Genomic DNA, 23,742 nt, shown 5'->3' on the forward strand with positions numbered 1-23,742 from the left:
AATCCATCAATCTCGTGTAGCTAAATTGGTAAGGCATTTGCCTGGCCAATGGGAGGTATATATGAATTCTGGTATACAAACTCTTCATTCCAATATTTTAATAGCTATCGCTGGACAAACTGAACTACACACAGACTTTGATATTTATACCTTAAATATAGATATATGTATATACGCCGAGTATTCAGCTAATGTGTGTATGTATATATAAATATCCACACACACTACCTGAACACCCGGCGTTGCATGGGTAATCAAGAATGTTTTTGCACAGAAAATCTGATTGTATTTAACATACAACATTTACCACGCTAACTTTTAAATGAAGGACTTATTTATTTATATACTTGATTATTTTTATATTAGGCCAGTGTGTTTGAGCTGGCTGACAATGATTTTATCATTTTTATACCACCATGTATACAAAAGGCGCATTACCGTTTTTTAGGGTGACAGGTTGCCCAGTAGGCATATGAACCAGTGAGATTTTATACAATTTATAATATCTAAAGAATTTGTTTGTTGTACACGAAGTTTATTATATGAAAATAGAAACCTTCTAAAACTTAGTATTACGAGAAAGGCGTTTTGTGCGGCTCAACAAAATTTATAGAGCAAATAAGACAGCAGCAAATGTGTTTAAATGTAAATTAATTAGCAAGTAATGGCTAGATAAATTCTGTTCAACTGCAATGATTGCAATGAAAATGTTTGATAATGATACAATAAATACTAGCTGAGAAAACAAAATAAAAATCATAAATATGTTGAACTAATAATAATGATGAGTACATAAGTGTGTGTAAAAAAGAGGTTACTGTTGTTGTAAAAGCTATCCATTAAAACTTTGAATAAAATGATGCTAGTACAAATGTAAAAACGAAATATCAGAATTAAAGGTTGACTTGCAACAAAATTCACATTACAGTTATTTGGTATCAAAAGATTCACCATGTTTTACTCTGTTGTGTTGTAAGTGCCAAATATGTGGAAATGTGATTACAAGCGCTTAAAAGCTCAAAAACGACAAGCCGCCGTAGATTGGAATCTCTTTTTTTCGATGACGTAGTCATTACAGTTTGGTTCTCGTTTTGTCACGTGATGTTCCCACATGAATTGAAAGGCCAATAAAAAGCTGAAGCGCACGAGGGATAACAATGTTCATTGTGTGATCGAGCGAGGAGAGAATGTATAACACAAATTTGTACAATTCAAAGGAAAAAATATATAGGATAATACACAAAACAAATACTCTAATGAGCTTTAGTGATGAACGCACGTAATAAACTCCACATTTGTCTGTTGAGGAAAGGAGATTGTAGGTGTTAATGTACTATATCCATAATAAATTAAAAATTGGCATTATGCATACAAAAGAAAATGTTTTAAATGAAATTGATTAAAGAGTTACAAGAAAAATTAGCTTTAATTACAATAAAGAACTTAAAAACTGTAAATAGGAAAAAGAGGCAAAGTTTCCATGATTTGTATATTTCATGTTTCCAGTTCGTATTCCATGATAGTGGCAGGCAAGCTAAGAACCAAATGTGCAAGTATTTTCGCTAGCACTGTATAAGCATGTGCCCACTTTTTTCATAGTATGGCAAGGACAACATAGTGTAGTGATTAACCCGTGTGTGTCTGCAAAGCTGGTGGTTCGAAGTTCAATATCCGTGCAAAGTGGACTTTCGTTCATACATTTCAATGGCTATAACTGGACACATGAATGATAGATGAGAGACTAACACTGAAATTTATACACAGTATGCCCTCGGGTTACGATGACTCCGTTATACCATTTTTTCGCCCTATAATGTAGAACACGATGATTTTTCATGCTCTTCATACAAAATATTTTTAGCCATATAATATCAACAAGTTTTTCTTGAAATTCCAATTTGGCAGTCGGTGTGCTGAGAAAATCGAAATCGAAGTTTAGCAAAATACTTATTAAAACTTAGCTTTAGGAATGTGATTAGTAAGCTAAATTCATTCAAGTTAAATTCAATGTTTATGTTATTTGTCTGTCTCGAAGGTAAGAACTCCTTATGGTATATACTGTATGTAGTACATAGTTTGATTTTTATTTGCAGATAATATCCATTAAATACACTGAAGTTACTGTAGGTAACTATATTTACTAAGGTTAACATACATGTACTATTTTGCTACTAATTTTTAATATGTTCAGTAGGCCTATGTATATAAAATTTTGATGATTTTTACCAGGAGGTGTTTGCATTAGATAAATAGTACGGGTTTCTATACCCCTCTGTACAACATTATCGTTTTACGATGCCAACACTGGAATGAATTGAAATCGTATGGCGAGGGTTCACTGTATCTACATAAATCTCAGTGTTTGTCTATCTGTTGGTCTGTCGTGTGTCTAACTACAGCGATGAGGTTTTTGCAATAAAAATACGTACTAAAAACCATTTTTACCAGTCATAAAATACTCAAGCTCCAGTCTCCTGTCAGAGACCTGAGAGTTTGAGCACTCACCTCAAGATCTTAACCATTCCCAAAAATGCTCTTTTTTGCAACTGATTTGTGTGGATTGTTGCTGGTATTTGGCTGAGCCAGTTGGACTTGCAGTTGTTATTGCATCCGATGCTCCAATGATTACTGAAATTACCGTTTTTTTTACATGCCAGCACATTTCAATTTCCTCTCTGAGTGGGAGATATTTCTCCACTTTCTTTTCCTTGCTGGCTATATTGTAGCCAATGGGTACTGCTACATCTATTCTAGTAGCCGTTTTGTTCTTTTTGCCTACCACTACAATATCTAGCTGGTGTGCCAAGACACGCTTCTCAGTCCCGATATAGAAATCTCAGAGGAGCTAAGCACAGTCATTCTCATTGACCTTCTTTCGATCTTCCCACCAGTGTTGTGCCTTATTGAAGCCATACTCATCGCATAAACTTCTCTACACTACAGGTGCGACATGATTATGCCGCTCAGTGTATGGATTTCCAACTAACCGCTTGGATCTACTGATGATGTGTAGGGTGGTCTCTGTGGCATCCTTGTACAGTCTGCATCTAGGATCAATTCTAGCGTGATAGATCTGTGTTTGAATTTGCATAGTTGGCAGCATTGGCTCCTACCTTGCCATGATTAGTAACTTTGTATTGGCCGTTGATCACCTTTTGTTAGCCACATATATGTCTAGTAGAGGTTATCAACCTCAGATACTTGTTAATGGTAGGCACGATGGAGAGGTTTGGTATGCCAGTCAGGTTCTTCTTCATCAGTGTGTGGTTCCATCGTCACAGCAATCAAATAAAATTCAGCTAATAACTTGCCAATGGTGGCAATAGGTGCTGAATAGGCTTTCATGTTCTGTTCTTTTTCACTATCTGCTGTATACGTTTGAGCTCTACGTCCCTGTTTTTCTTTCTAAGATATAACCTGGCAGTCTCACACCTCATGTAGAACGCAGCATGCATGGTCAGCAGGTTGCGAGTTGCTATGTCTGTTCTACCAGACCACCTGTACACGCTAACACCTGCACCACAATATTGATGCAAGAGTAATGTCTGAGTGTCTCTGAATGTCTGTGTAATGTCTCTAATGCAAGAGTGTCAGTCTACCGATCTGAATGTTATGAGTTTGAGTATCGTTGAAAGCTATCTTTTATCATAACCTTGAACCCTTTCGACGGATAGACAGATGGACAGATAGACATCACTCTTATTATAGTAAAGTGCTAGTTTTGTTTTGCTTTGTTTTAGACACATGAGACACTTTTATAGTTTTTTTGTAACATAGACACTGCTGTACAGAAAAAAGAAAAGAATCGGTGTAAATTGACCAGGAAGTGTGCTTTCCATGCTTCTCCTTAACCTAGTGTAAAAATACCGTAAACAGAATCAAAGTTGTCGATACCAACCAATACTACAGTTACTGTACATTCATTAAATTAAAAAGTTAAGTCTAGTCTTTTTCCTTTTTGAAACACCAAAGGGGTGCGTTTAGGAAGATCTTGGAACAGGCTAGGCAATTCACATGTATTTTACTATTTGTTCAACATAAATTTCCTATAACATAAACATTCCCGAAAAGGATTGTTTACGTTGTAGGAGGGTCTACTGTATATACATAAAAAAATAATAATGCCAGCAGAAGAATGTATACATTACTATCACATATATACACGGAATAATTTTACCGTTGCATTTTGCAATTCCAGTGTCTTTGATAGGAGCATCTGCTGGAGAGCAATGTTTGAGTTCGACAAATTTTATGTCCTTCTTAGAAGACTCAACCAACTCTTCATCATCATAGGAACCATTGGTCAGTCCCTCAGGAAATGAATCTTGCTCTGGTTTATCCTAATTAAACAGGCTAACTCGGCTCAGACAAACAATAGGAGAATTAATAACAAACCTGTTTCACGAATTACCTGCTAGAGAGAAAGACAGCTAGACACGTAAAAGTTATAACAACCATCTCAATAGCAAATAATAAAAACTGAGTGCATCGAGCCAATGAAGTGCTGGCTCGATATTAAACCGCTGCCTGAGAGACTTAAGGCGTGGTCACACGAGCACCGAACCGACGTAGGATCGGTTCGGAGGCTGGTTCGGTTCGTGGCACATGTCACACGGCCACCGAAGTAACTTCGCTTCTTAGATACCATACGTAGACACGGTTTCATTAGTAGTTTTTATGTATTTGAGTTAAATATTTCTATTGTAAACAAAAAACTTTGAGGAACAATTATAATTACACAGCAGATTTATCAGAAGATCGTTCAGCTGCTCAAAATAAATCTCTCGATTCAAAGATTTTGCCAACCCTTTCCATCAACATAATTATATTTTTTTTATTAACATATGAATGTTTTTCTATGCTGAGTACATAACAAACAAAAACCGTCTTTATCATAGTACTGTGGTTTTACATAAATAAATCAGTCAACGATACTTCATCAGGATGAATATGACACATTACTTATATTCCACACGAAAGAAAATCACAACCATTCGCTTACATTTATGCAAAACTTAAGCGCAACATCTTACATTTATGCAACCCAATCACAAGTCCGGGTGAACCTTGTCGTAAATTGCTTCATGTTGTTTATTTAACGAAATAAAAGTATCGTCCCATTTCTTTTTTAACTTTACTCACGCGCACGTATAGAGAAATGTGACGCGTGCTCGCTAGAATTCTAGAATTTTAACCAGCCAATAAGAGCAAGGGTTCGGCACGAAATTTCGAGCAGTACCGAAATAGGGTCAGATGTAAAAAAGATAACGATTTGTGAGTTTCTAGCCGCAATTCCTAAATTGGTTGCGGAATGTACACGTAAATTAATTTCGGCGCCCACAATATAACTGCGCGTTAATAAGGTCGTTTCTACGCAACTACAAAACTGCTAATGCTAGCTGCACTGAATAGTTGTAGTAGGCTGTTGTTGTAAATGGTTTTTAGTATACTTTTGAAAAGAGCTTGTACATTGATAATATTATTACAAACTATTACGTATGTACTACATTGCAAAACGGTTATTTTGTATGACTACAGCAGGTTTTGGTTTGCCCACAAAACCGTTTTAATTTTTTTTCTAATTACAATACATACCTGCCAACTCTCACGCATTGGGCGTGAGACTCACGCAATCACCCCAAAGAAAAAATGAAAATGCGTGAGAAATGCGTGAGATTTTTGCCCCAATTTTATATATACTATCATTGATACATCAATTGCCCCAAAACCAAATCTCACGCATTGCCCCACTCTTGGGTTGGCAGGTCTGTTACAATACAAATTTGAACCTGACTTTTCAGCAATTATTAGCCTAGCTACAAAACAGGTATATTTCTATTAAATACATATTGGAACCTGACTTTTCAGCAAATATTAGTCTAGCTACAAAACAGTTATATTTCTATTAAATAAATCCATTACGTCCATGGTACTAATGATTACATATACCGTAATCGCCAACACAGTTACACAGTTTTCAAACCGAGTTAGGAACTGCGGGCTAGAAACTCACAAATCGTTATCTTTTTTAGATCTGACCCCGAAATAGTTCATTTCGGCTAGAAATGTCTTCGGCCGAACTTTTTACAGCTGAGAGCGACGTCGTTTTGCGTCATTTAGTTCGGTTCGGTGCTCGTGTGACCACGCCTTTACAGACAAATCAAAAGATCGCATTAGACAAGTTTGACTCTACTAAACTTTCATGGAACTCGCCAATAATTTAAGCAGGATGAGGTATTAATACCAGTTACAACTTGTGATGAATTTAAAAAGAATGAAAAGAAATGAATCGCTCAGTCTGTCCATCTTTCACATTGCGCTTTGAAATAAGTAACATTGATAGGAAACATAACTAATACTAGTCCATGTGCCTCTTATAGCTAGCAATGTTGTTAACAAGCATCTGGTACCTTTTTCTATCTTGCACAAAGACAAGGTTGGTGAAATCTAATGTGTTTTAATATGACTGTGAACCTCAGCCTTGATGTGGACTAACTTATCCTATAATAGGTTATTATCGGAAACTTAGTTTGTGATCGTAACATATACAATAAAATGGTGCCTTCAGGCTCTATCGCATGCCAGATATGCACATTAGGTATGCACATGAGGTACGCACATTAGGTATGCACATGATGTATGCACATTAGGTATGCACATGAGGTACGCACATTAGGTATATGCACATGAGGTATGCACATTAGGTATGCACATGATGTATGCACATTAAGTATGCACACGAGTTACAGATATGTCATTCAGATTCCACTTCTGTACTCTTCACAATGGTGGGAGTATTACAGACGTTTTTGTGATGACAACATACTTGCTGATGCATCATTGATAGTGGGTATGTCTATGCATTCCTCTGACGTATTATCGGCCAAAACTGCCAGAGGCCTTCAATATTTAATGAAGTGCTATCAACGACGATCAACAATTAATTGCATAACATATAAAAATTGAGTTTCACGAATCCTAAAATGGTGCTATTGAATTTGTTAAATTGTGTTGTTCACGTATCATTAAAGCATGATTGTGATATCGCAGTTTTTTAGTTCTTAGGTTATTTTTACAGATATTTTTCAAATATTTTGCCTTTAACATGAATGCTTTCTCCAAGGATTTTAACATCTACAATAACGAGCTTCCATTAACAAAGTCTCAAAATCCTTTTCATCAGAATACATTTTATAGCAATGTAATACCAGAGGACCTGCAAAACAAATTCTAGCTATTATATAAGTAGTCACAGAAGACCTACCAGTTTTACACCAACGATGAACTGTGAATCAGAGGTCTCACATGCTTTGTTGTGGTAGCAGCCCATCCAACGAACTATTCCACTACGGTCCTTCTCCATATCAAGGTAGACTTTCACACCTTTAGCAATGCTGTTTATTCCTTCACCAACAACATCATCAAATTTAGAGGCAGAATAATGACAGAGTTCGATTCGAGTTCCACTGGAAGTTGTTTGAATTATCCTTTCTAGAATAAGATACGGGAAACAGTGCATAACTCTTCACAAACCTGGCAAAACAGAAGTTTGACAAAAAACTGCATGTCCTACTACTCCACAGGTAAAATAATAAATAAATATACAGAACATATATTACTTTTGTGATAATCAGAGCTACTGCCTGTTTCCTGTATAGGAGCTTTGGTCGACGACCAGTACTTTAGTTTGATAAATACAACATCCATCTTATCAGATTGTGCCAATGGTTCTGACTCATAGGAACCCTTGGTTAGTTTTCCTTGAAAGTTCCATTGCTTTGGTTTATCCTGTTAATATACAATCAATTGTTGTGGAAGATACTAAAGTATCAGGGTAAATAACAAAATAACTGCCATAACGGCCCTGACATCTAGTCTGATGGAACATAAGATTGATTAAGTAAATAGCAGCAAAGAACAAGAGAGTCAAACTGCAAGTCAAGAGAGTAATGATTTTACCAGTTGAAGATGTGATTGCATCAAAGAAGTCAACCAAATGAAATTAAGACCAATACAAGGCTAAAACATCAGCTACAATTTCGTGTCATTTTTGTTTTTGTAGACTAACCCTGTCCAGAGATATAAGCATTTGAATGAGATAATTTTTTGAAACGCTCAGATTCAAGCGGGTGCTTTATTCGTGACCTGTGCAGTGAGCATATATGAAAGAGTCTGTGAGCGATAAATATACAATCTCTTCTTTTGTCAATCATCATCACGAAACTTTTATATAGGGCATAATAAATGTTGAGGATGTAAAATGCGTTATCTGTGATCTTGAAGATTCTCGTTGTTAGGGATTTTACTCAATTACTAGATCGCGCATCGACATCGTTATTTAATTTACTAAACTAAGTGACATCGTTAATTTACTAAATTACTGCATCAACACGTCTTATTAACAAACAACAGAATTGTAACAGTGCTTCCAGTTCTTGCGAAGGTGACTCCGAGTTTTCTGAGGATCAGGTGGTTAAATATTGGGGCACACAACTTATGTTTAGAGCTAACAGGTGTCAACAGTGTTATGCTGCAGAGGAAGATAGGAGAATGGAGGTAAATCTATCTTTAACTTTGAGTCTCCTATATATATGCTAAACTTAAGGTAATAACTTTACTACTCATGAATGCATTTACTAACTAATAAAATTAAAACTTTTTGCTATCACCAATCATCATTTCATAACTTTTTTTCATTTCACCTAGCTATAATATTTGCTTCAAATTTTTTGGCAGTTTCAACTAGTAAATTAGATTTATGATTAGAATTTATGTTCACTTCTCACTGCATGGTAGAAAGTGAAGAAAATGGATTGATCAATGCTCACCTTTAACTCCCAGAAACAAGGCTTTGAATTGTTGGCTTGGTCTACTCATGCTTTTGTTAAACATTTGTTCATTTTGTAATTTCACACTCTCAATCTATCCAACTCCCAAATTGACAGCTTTCAGTAAATACACGTTAGAATGACATATCTATGAATGACATATATTTATTACTTTGTTTTATTGATTACAGGATGTTTATGTGGCACCACCAGTGAAGCAGTTGTGTCAGTGTCGAAACTGCCATACACGGGAAAGAGAGACACGAATGTGTGCTGACAAACCATGATATGCTTTGTTTGAGTTCATTGCAGTAGAGTAATTTGTCTTATTATACGAGCTGAAACTATGTGAGTGGCCACAATTTAGGTGAATGTTTTTAATAAAAACTTTTTGCCAAGATGAAAATTTTTTGGTTTGAAAAATTACATAATGTAATAATAATGTTGAAGATGATGCAAAGCATGATTTGTAGAAGATATTGAATACATCATAGCACCATTGCCACCTGTGCCAAAATCTTGTCTGATAGACGGATTTATGAAGTGTAATCAGAGCTGTATTCAGTGTATTGACAGGTACTTTTACATAGATTGACTCAATTCCAACGGACCAAATATTAGAAGCTCAAAAAATTTTAAGCTCCAAGCTGCTAAGTGAAAACTGGTGAGACTGCAAACCGCCAACCAGATGCAAGAATGGCTTTATTGATCCTTTGCCAGAATCGGTGGGTTAATTGATTTCAAAGAAACTGATGTTGTTTTGCGTTCACCATTTTGGTCAACTCATAAAACTATTTGTTTTGTACTTGAACCAACTAATCAAATGTGACCGGTAAATTCTTTTTTAAATTTGATACTGATAATGACTAGATAACGTTGACTGAACATGACTCTTTAGGTATGCAGTTGGTTTCACCATATATTCGAACATATACTTATCAAAGATGTAGCTTGCTTATTTTATTTAGTAATTAGTTTCCGGTGTGGGTTGCAACAGAACTTAGCTGATACAAAGGCTGTGATGAAATGAGTTAACTTGATAACTTAATTACCGTAAACTGGCAGAGCCGTAGCCGGTACTCAGATGTTTGCACAGCATTTAGAAGAAACTAATATGACAAATTTTTAATTTATCTTGTTTGAGGCGTTTAAAACATTTATAATAATGTAGGTGTAGCTAGATTTAGCATTTCATTCTAGAAATTGTGAGCAAATACAAAATAGAATATATGCCAATAGAGCCGCGTGAGACTAGACTTTTATCGCAATAGCCGATGTGAATATGAGAAATAGAGACAGACTGTCTCACTATATACATCATTTTGGGCAACACTGGGCCTATCTTTTTTTCTGAGCGTTTTTTTTCGATTTTAATTTTCAAATATCTTGACAATGAGATGGCCTAAAACAAGAAACAACATCTCAAATGATAGAAAAAACATCGATACGTTCTGTTAAAATTAACTAAAATTTGATGCAATCACATCTTTAAAACTCTCAAAACATCTGCTCACTTCATCATGCTTAGAAGAATTCAAGAATTATTTTGTGGTTGCATTATTCCGCACACTCGAACATATACAGATTTTTTCTCCAACTAACCGGCCAACCTAATATTTTATTGCGTAATTCAAATTGGCTCTGAGAAATGCTTAATACCTTCTGCCATGACAGCTCAATAAAACTGACATATCTGACGTAATGGATGCAATTAGACTTTAATCACAAGCCTCATTCACCTTAGGCTGTTAACTGGTTCCTTTGGTGCCATCACTAAATTTGTGCTACTAATCTATACATATATTTCTCAAAGTGTGTGTATGTATGTGTGTGTGTGTATGTGTGTGTATGCGTGTGTGTGTGTATGCGTGTGTGTGTGTATGTGTGTGGGTGTGTATGTGTGTATGTGTGTGTATGTATGTGTGTGTATGTATGTGTGTGTATGTGTGTGTATGTATGTGTGTGTATGTATGTGTGTGTATGCGTGTGTGTGTGTATGTGTGTGGGTGTGTATGTGTGTATGTGTGTGTATGTATGTGTGTGTATGTTTGTGTGTATGTTTGTGTGTATGTTTGTGTGTATGTGTGTGTATATGTGTGTATGTATGTGTGTGTGTATGTGTGTGTATGTGTGTATGTATGTGTGTGTATGTATGTGTGTGTATGTGTGTGTGTGTATGTGTGTGTATGTATATGTATGTGTATGTATGTGTATGTATGTGTATGTATGTGTATGTATGTGTATGTATGTATGTGTGTATGTGTGTATGTGTGCGTGTGTCCCTCCAGCTAGAGCTATTAAAATCTTGGAATAAAGAATCCCCAACAAAGAAGATTTGATCTCAGACACTACCTTTCACCAGCCTGACGCCCTACCCAATAGGCCACAGATAATGAATTGTCAGCATGCCGATATAAGTCGCTATATAGGAGCACATACCCAACGGTATGTAGGGTGTGCATACCTTTGTATATCATGCAGGGTGATTGTCATTAGTTAGCTTACTAAAATTTTCGATTGGCAATCTGTCAGACCAAAAGCAAGTTACTTATATTAATAGCTAATAACTCTCATTACTTCTCATTGTTTATAAGCTGATTTTTAATGCTCGGGCAACACCTGGTAGCACAGCTAGTAATCTTATATATCAGTAGGCAGTACATAAAATTTGCAAATGTGATGAAGTGTTGCACTGAAGATAAACATTATTCATGATTAAAATAAATCTGTTCAGATGTGCCCAGATGGAAACAATGATTTGAAAGATAAAGCAACCTCCGTGAAAAGCTGCTGTACGCAGAGCATACAACAGATAATAAAACAGATGATGCAATCAGATTTTCTTTCTGAGTTCTTCAGGTTGTATGCAAATGAGTTGATTTTAAATGTTTACTTCTTGTTTTAATGTTTCTTGTTATTGAAGCCAAACTGAGTTTTGTTCATTTGATGTGGTATTTGAAATGCAGGGATTTTGGAATTCCAAACAGAGATGCATTAGTTTACCAATATATATAATACTAATATATATATTTATAAGTGTATGTAGTGCTCAAATGATTTCACATAGGAGAAATGGTGAAATCACTCAATTTCTTTCTGCCGGTAAAAGAACCACCAGCTGTTACATATTCTCAGTTTTATGTAATCTAATAAAATCTTTTTATTATTTCTTGTAAGGCGCCATTGCTATTTCGCAGTAGGAGGCAGCATGAAATAAAGCACATGTGTACATGCAGCTTTAAAACTATTAGCTACTGCTTAACATTACCACAGCCTATACTACTTTTATTCAAGTATACAGCAATCCTCACCAATATGCAGTGGTTACGCAGAGGTTATGTTCCAAACCAACACATAAAATGGGAATTTCTGGGAAACATTAACTATGATCCATAATTATCAACCATAATTTTAATGCTTCAAAAAACATCAACTGCCCTGTAGCTTTTTACAATTAATAGATAGTCCTACCTCGACACATAAGCTTAATGTGTGCCTTGACCGAGCTCGTATGTTAATTATAACAATAACATAATATAAACTTAAAATTTTACGAATTTAGTTTACCAAGCACACACTTAACCATACGTTTTAATCTATATATATATATATATACATTTAATTGTTAGTTGATCTGTTGTATGCCCAATTATAGCAATTAAAATACACATGTTTGAACTACTAAGAACGAAAAAACCGCTTCACACTAGAATGGAACTCAGAAACACCGGTTTTGCAAACAGGAGCGCTAGCCACTGCAGTATCTGTCCACCTTGCCATAATATGGAATGATTATGAACATACTTATTACACCTGACAAGCTTTAATGGTGTACATGACTGTCAGTGAGTGTACTAGAAGAAAACTACGTGCCTAGATTTACCCAAAATGCTGTAAATATCTATCTATATATTTAAATCTCAAATTTTGTTATTTTTTAATCCTTTGTTTTTTGTCGTCGATGTGTCTAGGTATAGCCGCTAAAATCCAGCAATGAAACATGCCCACCGTACTGGAATTGAACTCGCGATGATTGCAATTGCGAGTATGCAAACGCGCACGCCTAATCAAAAGGCTAAGTAAGTCATTCTTATCATATTTAGCTTATCTCCTATATCCTTTTCGCAACAGTAACTTTTTTTATTCACACAATTCAATATACTCATTGTTTATTTGTTCTCTTAATTAATTTGAACTGCACAAAAACACTTTTCCTATGATATGAAGTTTATAAGTTAGAATGATAGATGTTTTATATGTTACATAAAAATAAGTTTTCTGCGCAAAAACTTTTTTACTACCTGATCAATGCCAAGCATTCACCTAGTCTATATATAAATCCCAGTTTATATATAGACTAGAATAAATATAATCTATTTATATATATATTTCTCAAAGTATGTATGTTGTATGTCTGTCATTCCCGCTATAGCTATCAATAACTTGATATTAAAATTCCACATTCTGATGGATTTAAACTCTCGACAACTGCATTGACACGTTTCTTATCCGGAAGCTCTATTACTGAGCTAGAACTGCATATTGATCTAATACGTTTTCATATACCGCATATCCCATGCGCATGCTAATTATTTTAGCATTGCACCCACGCTTTACAATGCCTCTTTTAAGAACTATTTCAGGACCTGAGTTTATGCAACTCGATGCTTCTTCGTTTTTTTTTCGTTAGGGCTAAATTATTCCGCCCCACGATATCGACAATAATTTATCTCGAACTTAAAATTTGGCGATTTGTTCTCAACTGCATTACAACATAATTTTGAAACAAATTCGCTAAAATCAAAATGTAAAAAACTGCCAGTAGAATAATTATCAAGAATTTTGAACCCGTCAACATCCGCAAAATGCCCACAGTCCGCGGTATTTGAAGATTGAAAATCTGCCTAGCAACAGGCTTAAACGCCAAATTTAGGTATTTAGAGGTTTCTGACATGTGTTACTAAAACTACTATTACGGTAGCAAGAGACTGATGTAATGGAATACCTCTGGCTGGTCATAACATGCTGAACACTATAATTCAATATGGCTTCAATACTATCTCTCCTTTACATTACAGAATAGTAAATACCAAACACTAACTAACTATATCCAATAGTTGTGGTAGTCCTACCAGTTTGACACCGACAATAAAGTCTGCGGCAGGAGTCTCACATGCTCGGTAGTGATAGCAGCCGATCCATTTCACTGTACCACTTTGTTTCTTGTCCGCGGAATAATAGACTTTCATTCCATTACGAAGGCCTGTTAGACCATCACCGACCAGTTCATCAAATTTAGAGTCAGGAGAGTGATACATTTCTATCTGAATACCATCAGCAGTTGTTTGAGCTGTGAAATCTGCAATACCAAATCGACAGTACATGTATGTTAGGGTTTGTTCCCAGTGCAGTGAACTTATCTGTGCAGTGGAAAAGCCTTAAATAAAGTTTATGATCAGACCTTTTTGATGAGATTTAGGCATTGGTGGAGCTGAGGGGTCTGTGCTTCTGTCTACTGCTAGTTTGACATATTTTAGCTTAGTGAACTTCACATTCTTCTTATTAGAATGAATCAGTCTTTCACCCTCAAATGTTCCATCTGTAATGCTAAAGTTTCGACTTGATGGAGAATCCTGTAGAATAAAAAGATAGTGTCGTCATACGCTCAGTAGGTAACCAACTGCATAATACAATGTAAATATATATTGATAAAGCGGAGTGCTTACCAGTGCTACACCAACAATATAGTCACTGACTTTGGTCTGCTCTCTTACTCGATGTCCAATCCAGCCAATAGTACCAATATAGCCCTCGAAGACCACTCTACTTCCTACCTGGAAACCATTTAAACTATGCCCAGAAGGCATTTTCTCAAACTTAGTTTTTTCGCGAGCTGCAACATGCTGCGCATACATGTGATCATTTGAGCTCACTGAAGATGGCCTCAAGTTTGCATGATTTGTAGTAAGCCGATCAGGAACTGGCCTTTCATCTGAAACAGGAAGCACTTTTAAATATACACAAACCAGTAGTCATAGATGAGACTATAACAGGCATTAAACCAAAATCAAGTTTAAAGATGGTATACATTATAATCACACATGTGATTTCACCGACAACCCCAGTGTGAGTCTGTTAGCATGATAAGTCATCTTAATCTTTATACAGTGAGCCCTCACCATACGATTTTAATTCGTTCTATGGTTGGCATCTCATAGCGAAAGTGTCGTATAGAGGGGCATAGAAACTCATAGTAATTATATAATGCAAACATCCCCTCTTAAAAATCGTCAAAATTTTATATAAGTACTTTACATAGCAAAAATTAGTAATAAAACAGTACGTTAACCTTGTTAACTATAGTTACTCCAGTAACTTTAGTGTATTTAATGGTTATGATCTGCAATAAAAGGTAACATTACAATGTACAACACATATGTGCAGTAACAGCAGTCTGTACCATAAGGAGTTCTTACCTTCGAGACAGACATATAACATTAACTTTGACTTTAACTTAAATGAATTTAGCTTACTAAACACATTCCTAAAGCTAAGTTTTAGTATGTATTTTTAACTATTTTACTGAATTTAATTTATTCACCACTAAAATTTTATCCCTTCTATCAGTTTCCGGCTTCAATTTTGCTATAACTTTTGGCCGATCTCATTAAAACCTTTTTCAACCTAATTTGACAAAAAAGCCTGAGCGATGTTGTTTAAAAAAATTTTTTGTCTAATACGTAATGAAGTGGATTTTCGTTAGCAGGCCAAGGGAAGTTGTCTGATCTCTGACCCTCTGTTCGAAGAAATTGCAATTACAACTTTGCTATTGGTCTTAAAGAGAAAATGCTGTAAAACCTCTAATTGAATGTCACCTCCATTTGACCGCCACTTTGACCTTTACAAACCTATAATATCAAGTGATTAGTAGAAAAGTGTCTACAAAATCATACTAATAATGAATCGTTTACATCAATAACAATTAATTCTTTCATCCAACTACAGAGCTTTTCATTTTTTTTTGTTAAAACTTTGAAAGCAACACCATAGAAATAATTAATAATGGGCTCAGGCTAATAGTAGTTCCTTGTTTAACACGGTCTTGATACTTCGAAGTACATGTATAAAAAAAATGGTTTACATTTACGATGGTAGATGAACGACTAGTTTTAGGCTAAAGGTTGCGTTTAGCTAGCAAAAGTTTTACGTGTTACGCGTAAATGTTTTGCTCTGCCAAAAAATTGTTTGGACGCTAATATTGTTTGCAGCTGGCCGAGCAAACGATGCAAATATTTTTGTTTTAAGAACGTTAATTTTTGTTTCTGCATGTATTATAAGTACGATTTGTTTATGTTATTTGTTCACGAATATAAATCTGTAGCATTTGATAGATTATCATTATATAATTGATAAATTGGCAGATTTATAGCATATTATTTGATAGCATCATTGCAGTAATACAATTTTACAATGGATTGTTACTCGTAACTTTTCTTCTATCGCACATAAAAAGATAGTTTTGGCTGCAAACTGTAGCAAGCATATTAATGAGTGTAATGAGCTTTTATGGAACATTGCTACAGAGAGGTATAAAATATGTCCTCAAATTTACACGTAGAATAAAATTAAAATTGAAAGCTCCAACGAATTGCAAAGCGGTACACAGGCTATAATATCATCGTAGGTTAATTGCAAGCAATAGATATCAAATAGTAGAGATATTTCTCAGTTTCTCAATCCATATTTATTTAGAGATCCTTGACAAGTTGGAGCCAAGTTAGCAGATTTATTGCATCTAAAGGGTTTAATACCACTCTACCGGAAAAAGAGAGCAATATTGCTCTCTTTTTCCGGTAGAGCAATATAGAGCAAATAGAGCAAATATATTCTCGCACACTTGGAGATCATGATTAGGTGAAAGATTTGTCATCTGTATGTCCAGTTATAGGAATAAAGTTATAGGAACAAAAAACTTCGCACTGGAATCGAACAAGAAAACATCGGTTCTGCAGACAGGCGTGCTATCCACTATGCCACACAACATACAGTACTTGCGACACCATGGAATAATTAGCACGTTTGAATAATTCTCGCACACTTGGAGATCATGATTGGGTGAAAGATCATGACGCGTAGCGATTATAAATATATACAGGTGGCACATACATGTATATAGGTGACATTGGCTTAACCCGTAAAAGATCTACATTTATTTTCCACGAAATTCAGACGAGCCATTTGAAAAATACAATGCTGGCCTCTATTTAAATGTCCAATTGACTGCCACTATTATAGAGGAAGGGATGAAAAATAGAGCGCCATGGCGTTCAATTAAAATTTTTACAGTATTACCGCTTTTCACACAAGGAATTCTAAACTAAGAAAAATCGGTCATAGTATCTCTTTCGGGCAATCGAGAAGGTTTTCGGCTAAGTGCATATCGGCATCTTTGTTATTTCAACGTAATGAGCACACTGGCTGCGGAATTTGAATTTCAAATGAATTTTTTTGTTGAACTCGTATGGTGAAATAGGATACCTATGAATCAAAATTGTATAACAGGGAAATCATAACTTAAGAGCGCACTGTATATATATCGAGATGTTTGTTTGTCATTTGTCGTCTGTATGTCCAGTTATAGGAATAAAGTTATAGGAACAAAAAACTTCGCACTGGAATCGAACTAGAAAACATCGGCTCTGCAGACAGGCGTGCTATCCACTATGCCACACAACATAACGTACTTGCGACACCATGGAATAATCAGCACGTTTGAATAATTCTAGCACACTTGGAGATCATGATTGGGTGAAAGATCATGACGTGTAGCGATTATAAATACTGTAGACGCTCCTATAACATAAATTCCAGATAACATAAAAACTTTATGGGAAGTTTTTGCTTCCTACTACATAGAAATTCCATATAAATTCGATTTGAATGTTAATTTATCTCGCCGTACTTGCAAGAGAATAAGTGACATGCGTATAGGGTTATACCTACATAATATATACGTGTACAACCTTCGCCACAACCTAGTCCGTCGTGATAGATCGTCAAACGTGTTGACGAAACATAGAATAGGGTAGCTGCACATCGTTTATAAATACAAAGTCGATCGATTGGGGCAGGTGTTACAGCGTCGGTCCACCTTTCCGAATGTCACGAGTTGGAGTATCGTCAAAAGTTCTCTTTTATCCTAACCTTGACCCCTGGATACAAGTAGATGACGAACAGGTAGTACCGCTTTTTTGTAAAGTATTTTGTTGTCTCACTTTCTTGTAGACCTTAAAAATATTTGTTATTAGTTTTACTTTGAAGAGTACACATTGCTGTTTAGGTAACTAAGCAAATCGTTGTAAATGAACGTCGAAGATGTGCACTCTCTATCAACTTATTATAGAATTACTGCAATCAATGTCTATAAAAGCCAGTGAGATTGATCATAAAATGGAGAAAAGTTGTCTGTGCATACTAATAATCTGCAGTTACAGTACAGCACACAAATTAAAAAAGTTATGTCAAGTTTTTGTTTGTATGGCCAGAGGTGTAAGTTTGGAAAGATCTTGTAACGAATTAGACAATGTACATGTATTTTACTGTTTGTTTAACGTAAAATCATTATAACGTAAACGTTCCTGGAACATGCTATTGACTTTGTAGGAGTGTCTACTGTATATATATATCTACTGTATCATGTGTATATATATACACATGATACATATACACATATTCGACGTCCGTTTACATCGATTTGTCTATTTTGTCTAGACAGCAAAGTATATTTTGCAAAGTAAAACTAATAACAAATATTTTGTACGTCTACAATAAAGCAAAACACAAATATATTTTACTATAAAAAGAACGATGTCTACCTGTTCGTCATCTTTCTGTACCCCTGGTCAAGGTTAAGATAAAAGATAACTGTCGGCGATACTCTCAACTCATGACATTTAGATTGGTAGACCGAACCTGTAACACCTGCACCAATCGCCTTTGAATGTTTATTAACAATTGCGCAGCTACCTATTCTCTGTTTTGTCGACACATCCGATGATCCATCACGACAAACACAATGTCATGGAAGTTGTACGTATATATAATAGATATAACACGACACTCGCATCATTTTTTTCACAAGTGTGGCAAGATATGCTATCATTGAACATGTTAACATATGTTAACATGTTATCATTCCAATAGCATTTGAATGATAACATGATTTGAACTCGATTTGCATAATCTTTTTACGTTAATTGGAATTTACATTATAGGAGGTATAAATTATATATATGGAGCCTATATACGTATGTACATGTATATATATATATATATTATATATATTATATATATACATGTAAAGTTTATTAAAAACTGCAGGTTTAAATCATTACTAAAGAGTAGTAATGATTTTAACCTGTAGTTTTTTAATAAACTACAGGTTAGACCCTACACACCCTACATTATTAGGGTGTGCATACGTTATATGGTATATGGTAACGGTTAATATGCCTTGTATAGCTCAGTGGAAGAGCGCGTGGAGTTAAAACTTGCGGTTGCAATTTTCGTGAGTTCAAATCCATCAGAATGCGAAATTTTAATTCTAAGTTTTAATAGCTATAGCTGGACACAGAGACACGGACAAATACACATACTTTGAGAAATGTATAAATATATATAGTTAAAAATCCTAAATCTATATTGTCTTCAGAGCCAAATATACAACATGCCATCCATAAAAAAAGTACACAAGTGAAGTACAGTAGGCGTTCCTATAACATGAGAGCTTCGTTCCATGAACATTCACATTATAGGAACCTTACGTACATTATAACAGCAAAATACATGTAAATGGCCTAACCCATTCCAAGACCTGTCCAAACTCACCCCTTTGGCCATGCAAAAAGAAAAAAACTTGACTTAACTCTACTAATTTGTGGACTGTACGGTAACTGCAGTATCATTGGTTTGCATTGACAACTTTTCTCCTTTTTCTGACCAATCTTACAGGTTTTAAAGACCACGATTGCTGTAAGTTTTTATAAAAGGTTTATGGGGAGAGAACATCTTTGACGTTTATTTACAACGGTTTGTTTATTTTTTTCTAAACAGAATAGTCTATTGTACAAAGTAAAGCTAATAACAAAATATTTTATACGCCTACAATAAAGCAAAACAAAATATTTTCACTATAATAAAGCGGTACAACAGGTTCGTTGTCTATCTGTATGAAGGGGTCAAGGTTAGGATAAAAGAGAACTTTTGACGATACTCCAACTCGTGACATTCAGAATGGTAGACCGACGCTGTAACACCTGCACCAATCAACGCCTTTGTATTTATGAACAATGTGCAGCTACCCTATTCTATGTTTTGTCAACACATTTGACGATCTTTCACGACGAACTAGGTTGTTGCAAATGTTGTACACATATGTATTATGTATGTAAAACCCTATACGCAAAAATATATGTAAAACTATATGTAAAACCCAACATCGTTTTTTCTTTCGCAAATCCGGCGAGATAGATTATCATTCAAATCGAATTTGAGAACTCGCCCGACTTAGCACTTTAAATTATATAGAATTTTTACGCAGTAGGAAGCAAAAACTTCCCATAAAGTTTTTATGTTATCTGGAATTTACGTTATAGGAGTGTCTACAGTATTTATAATCGCTACGCGTCATGATATTTCACCCAATCATGATCTCCAAGTGTGCTAGAATTATTCAAACGTGCTAATTATTCCATGGTGTCGCAAGTACTGTATGTTGTGTGGCATAGTGGATAGCACGCCTGTCTGCAGAACCGATGTTTTCTAGTTCGATTCCAGTGCGGAGTTTTTTGTTCCTATACTGTCTATAAACAGAGTACACAAGTGAAGTATACTGTATATAAACAGAGTACACAAGAGAAGTATACTGTATATAAACAGAGTACACAAGTTAAGTATACTGTATATAAACAGAAAACACAAGTGAAGTATACTGTATATAAACAGAGTACACAAGTGAAGTATACTGTATATAAACAGAGCACACAAGTGAAGTATACTGTCTATAAACAGAGTACACAAGTGAAGTATACTGTATACAAACAGAGTACACAAGTGAAGCATACTGTATATAAACAGAGTACACAAGTGAAGTATACTGTATATAAACAGAGTACACAAGCGAAGTATACTGTATATAAACAGAGTACACAAGTGAAGTATACTGTATATAAACAGAGTACACAAGTGAAGTATACTGTATATAAACAGAGTACACAAGTGAAGTATACTGTATATAAACAGAGTACACAAGTGAAGTATACTGTATATAAACAGAGTACACAAGTGAAGTATACTGTATATAAACAGAGTACACAAGAGAAGTATACTGTATATAAACAGAGTACACAAGTGAAGTATACTGTATATAAACAGAGTACACAAGTGAAGTATACTGTATATAAACAGAGCACACAAGTTAAGTATACTGTATATAAACAGAATACACAAGTGAAGTATACTGTATATAAACAGAGTACACAAGTGAAGTATAATGTATACAGTCATTTTTATACTGTCTACTAAAAACAACTTACTTCGAACTGCTGTCCAATCACTGAAATAAGCAAAGACTATGTCTTGTAGTGGAGTGTGCACAAGTTGCTCAGAATTTAAATCTCCATGAGTACATTTTATACGGGTCCTACATGCTGGGTCCTGTAAAATCATAGTAAGTACATTAATAATTGTCATAGAGATATTGATCTATGATAAGTAAGAACTATGTTATGACATAATATTCATTAGAGTTTGCACTATATAAGATGAGAGTAGAAGACTGAGAGTTACGAACCATCTTCACTCCGATTATGAAGGCTGCTGTATCGGCTACAGGGGAAGAAGTTTTTGGGTGATGACGTCCTATCCATTTAACAGTGCCAGTGAGAGAATGGTCTTCTTTAAGACACACTTTACTTCCGATTTCAAAGTTCTTAAATTTACCCTTGACACAATCAAACTCTGTGCCACCAGCATGAGACAACTCAACAGAACTGCCGTCCTCTAACTGTTGAGTGTAAAGTTGAATAGTGTGTCCTGGAGGATTGGGATGAGAATTCCCATTAACTCTCTTAGCTGGCCTCGCCATCTGTTCATATTATGTGGATTTAATGTTAGCCTGAGCCGAGATATATCTGTTCATAAAATAAGGAAGAATTTGAATGAGATTATAGCGAACTATAAAAACAACTATATGTTTTCAAGGTATATCTGAAAATTAATGATTTTGATACTAAAACTACTAAATGAAAATGTGTTTGCAAACACTTAAATTACTCTAACAAACAAAACCTGAAGTTGATCCTTCTCTCTTGCAGTAATTACAGTAACTTTTCTTGAATAAATGGCATAAAATGTCATTCATCAACAACAACTAACTTTGTCAAGAATCAATATAATAAATTATTTTGAAGACATATTATATACTAGGTGAATGCCCGGCATTGCACGAGTGATAAAAAGTTTTTGCACAGAATATTTATTCTATTTAACATATACAGCATTTACCATTCTAACTTTCATATGAATGTTTGTTTATTTCTGTATGTGCCCCGACAATGCATTATTCAAATATTGTGAAGGACTGAACATTTACACTCGTCCCTGGCTACGAATATATCTATTGGCATCCTTAGAACAGCACGATCGTCTAACATCCGTGTCGTATTACATAATCTTATATACCCCTTTCTTGTTTTGTCTTGTTGTATTGCATAACCTTTTATATATATCCTTTTACGCATGCATACCTTATATCAACCATGTACTCTTAAGTAATATTCTTATGCACTCCTTTTATGGGCATGAATTGAATAGTAGGTGGAGAATGCCACTATATAAGCCGGTGCACAAGTTGCACTGGTGGGATTGATAACTTTATGTTGTTGTACACACATGTTCACCATTATAAATAATAAACAGACTAAAACTTTATTCACAAGGACTGATTACATTCACGCCTGCCTGGGTGGCTTAAAGGTAGTAGAAGGCAAGGATTGATCTGGCTCTAGACCGAACTGCCTGGGTGGACCTAGGGAAGGCTAGGGGTTGTTCTACACTCCAACTGGACCTGATCGGATATGCAATAGCATAAGGGATCAGGCCCTAGAGCGAGCTAATCAGGGACCTAGACTAGCCAATGATAGGGACACAGGGGGTGGCTACATTGGGTTCAGAGTAGGGCTGATTATTGGGTAGTTGTCACGGACTGATCTGACCATCGAGTGTGTCAGGCAGGCCCAGCAAAGGGAACACCCAGATTTCAGGCTGTGTCCGCCTGTTTGTGTAGTAAAGCTGGCTCAGCTACCGGGGCCAGACCTTTACAATATTTGAAAAGGCGAGGCATAGCTAGAACAGATTGTTGAAAAACGTTTTTTACTTCTTATTTTACACATTCGTTCAACATTTAAAACAACTTATAAACAGTGGTAGGTAATTTAGTTGTCATTGGCTAAGTTTCTCAACTCAATAAATTTGAGTAACTTAAGCTAGTCTAAATATATATAGTAGAATGTTTTTCATTTGTAGTTTCCATTTATAAATTTGATTTCTTTTATCTTAAACCTGCACATTTGGGGTGGCTAACACCTATTTTCGTCATTCCTGCACCACCTAAATGGTAGGAAACCATAATATGGTAGAACCCATAATATCAAGTGATCAGTAGAAAAGTGTACACAAAATTGTATTAATAACGAATCATTTACATTAATAACAATCAATTCTCTCATTGTCCAACTCCAAAGCTTTTCACTTTTCTTCTGTTAAAACTTTGAAAGCAACACCATAAGAATAATCAATAACGGTCTCAGGCTAATAGTAGTTCCTTGTTTAACTTGATTTTAATACTTCGATGTAC

The 23,742-nt window shown here is 35.2% G+C and overlaps 1 protein-coding gene across 1 annotated transcript in view; it reads right to left on the reverse strand.

The window, feature by feature from the left end:
• LOC137386464 (ubiquitin carboxyl-terminal hydrolase CYLD-like) overlaps positions 1-21,972 on the reverse strand; it is a 72,402-nt gene extending 50,430 nt beyond the window's left edge. The window contains exons 1-8 of the mRNA XM_068072840.1: positions 21,679-21,972; positions 21,422-21,542; positions 14,555-14,820; positions 14,290-14,461; positions 13,961-14,187; positions 7,620-7,788; positions 7,265-7,491; positions 4,178-4,340 (exon numbers count right to left, since the gene is read on the reverse strand). Of these exons, the coding sequence (XP_067928941.1) occupies positions 4,178-4,340; positions 7,265-7,491; positions 7,620-7,788; positions 13,961-14,187; positions 14,290-14,461; positions 14,555-14,820; positions 21,422-21,542; positions 21,679-21,972 (1,639 nt within the window). The remainder of the gene's footprint in view (positions 1-4,177; positions 4,341-7,264; positions 7,492-7,619; positions 7,789-13,960; positions 14,188-14,289; positions 14,462-14,554; positions 14,821-21,421; positions 21,543-21,678) is intronic.
• Between the last annotated feature and the right edge of the window lie 1,770 nt (positions 21,973-23,742).

This window comes from Watersipora subatra, chromosome 1 (assembly GCF_963576615.1).
Source record: "Watersipora subatra chromosome 1, tzWatSuba1.1, whole genome shotgun sequence".
NCBI classification, from domain to species: domain Eukaryota; kingdom Metazoa; phylum Bryozoa; class Gymnolaemata; order Cheilostomatida; family Watersiporidae; genus Watersipora; species Watersipora subatra.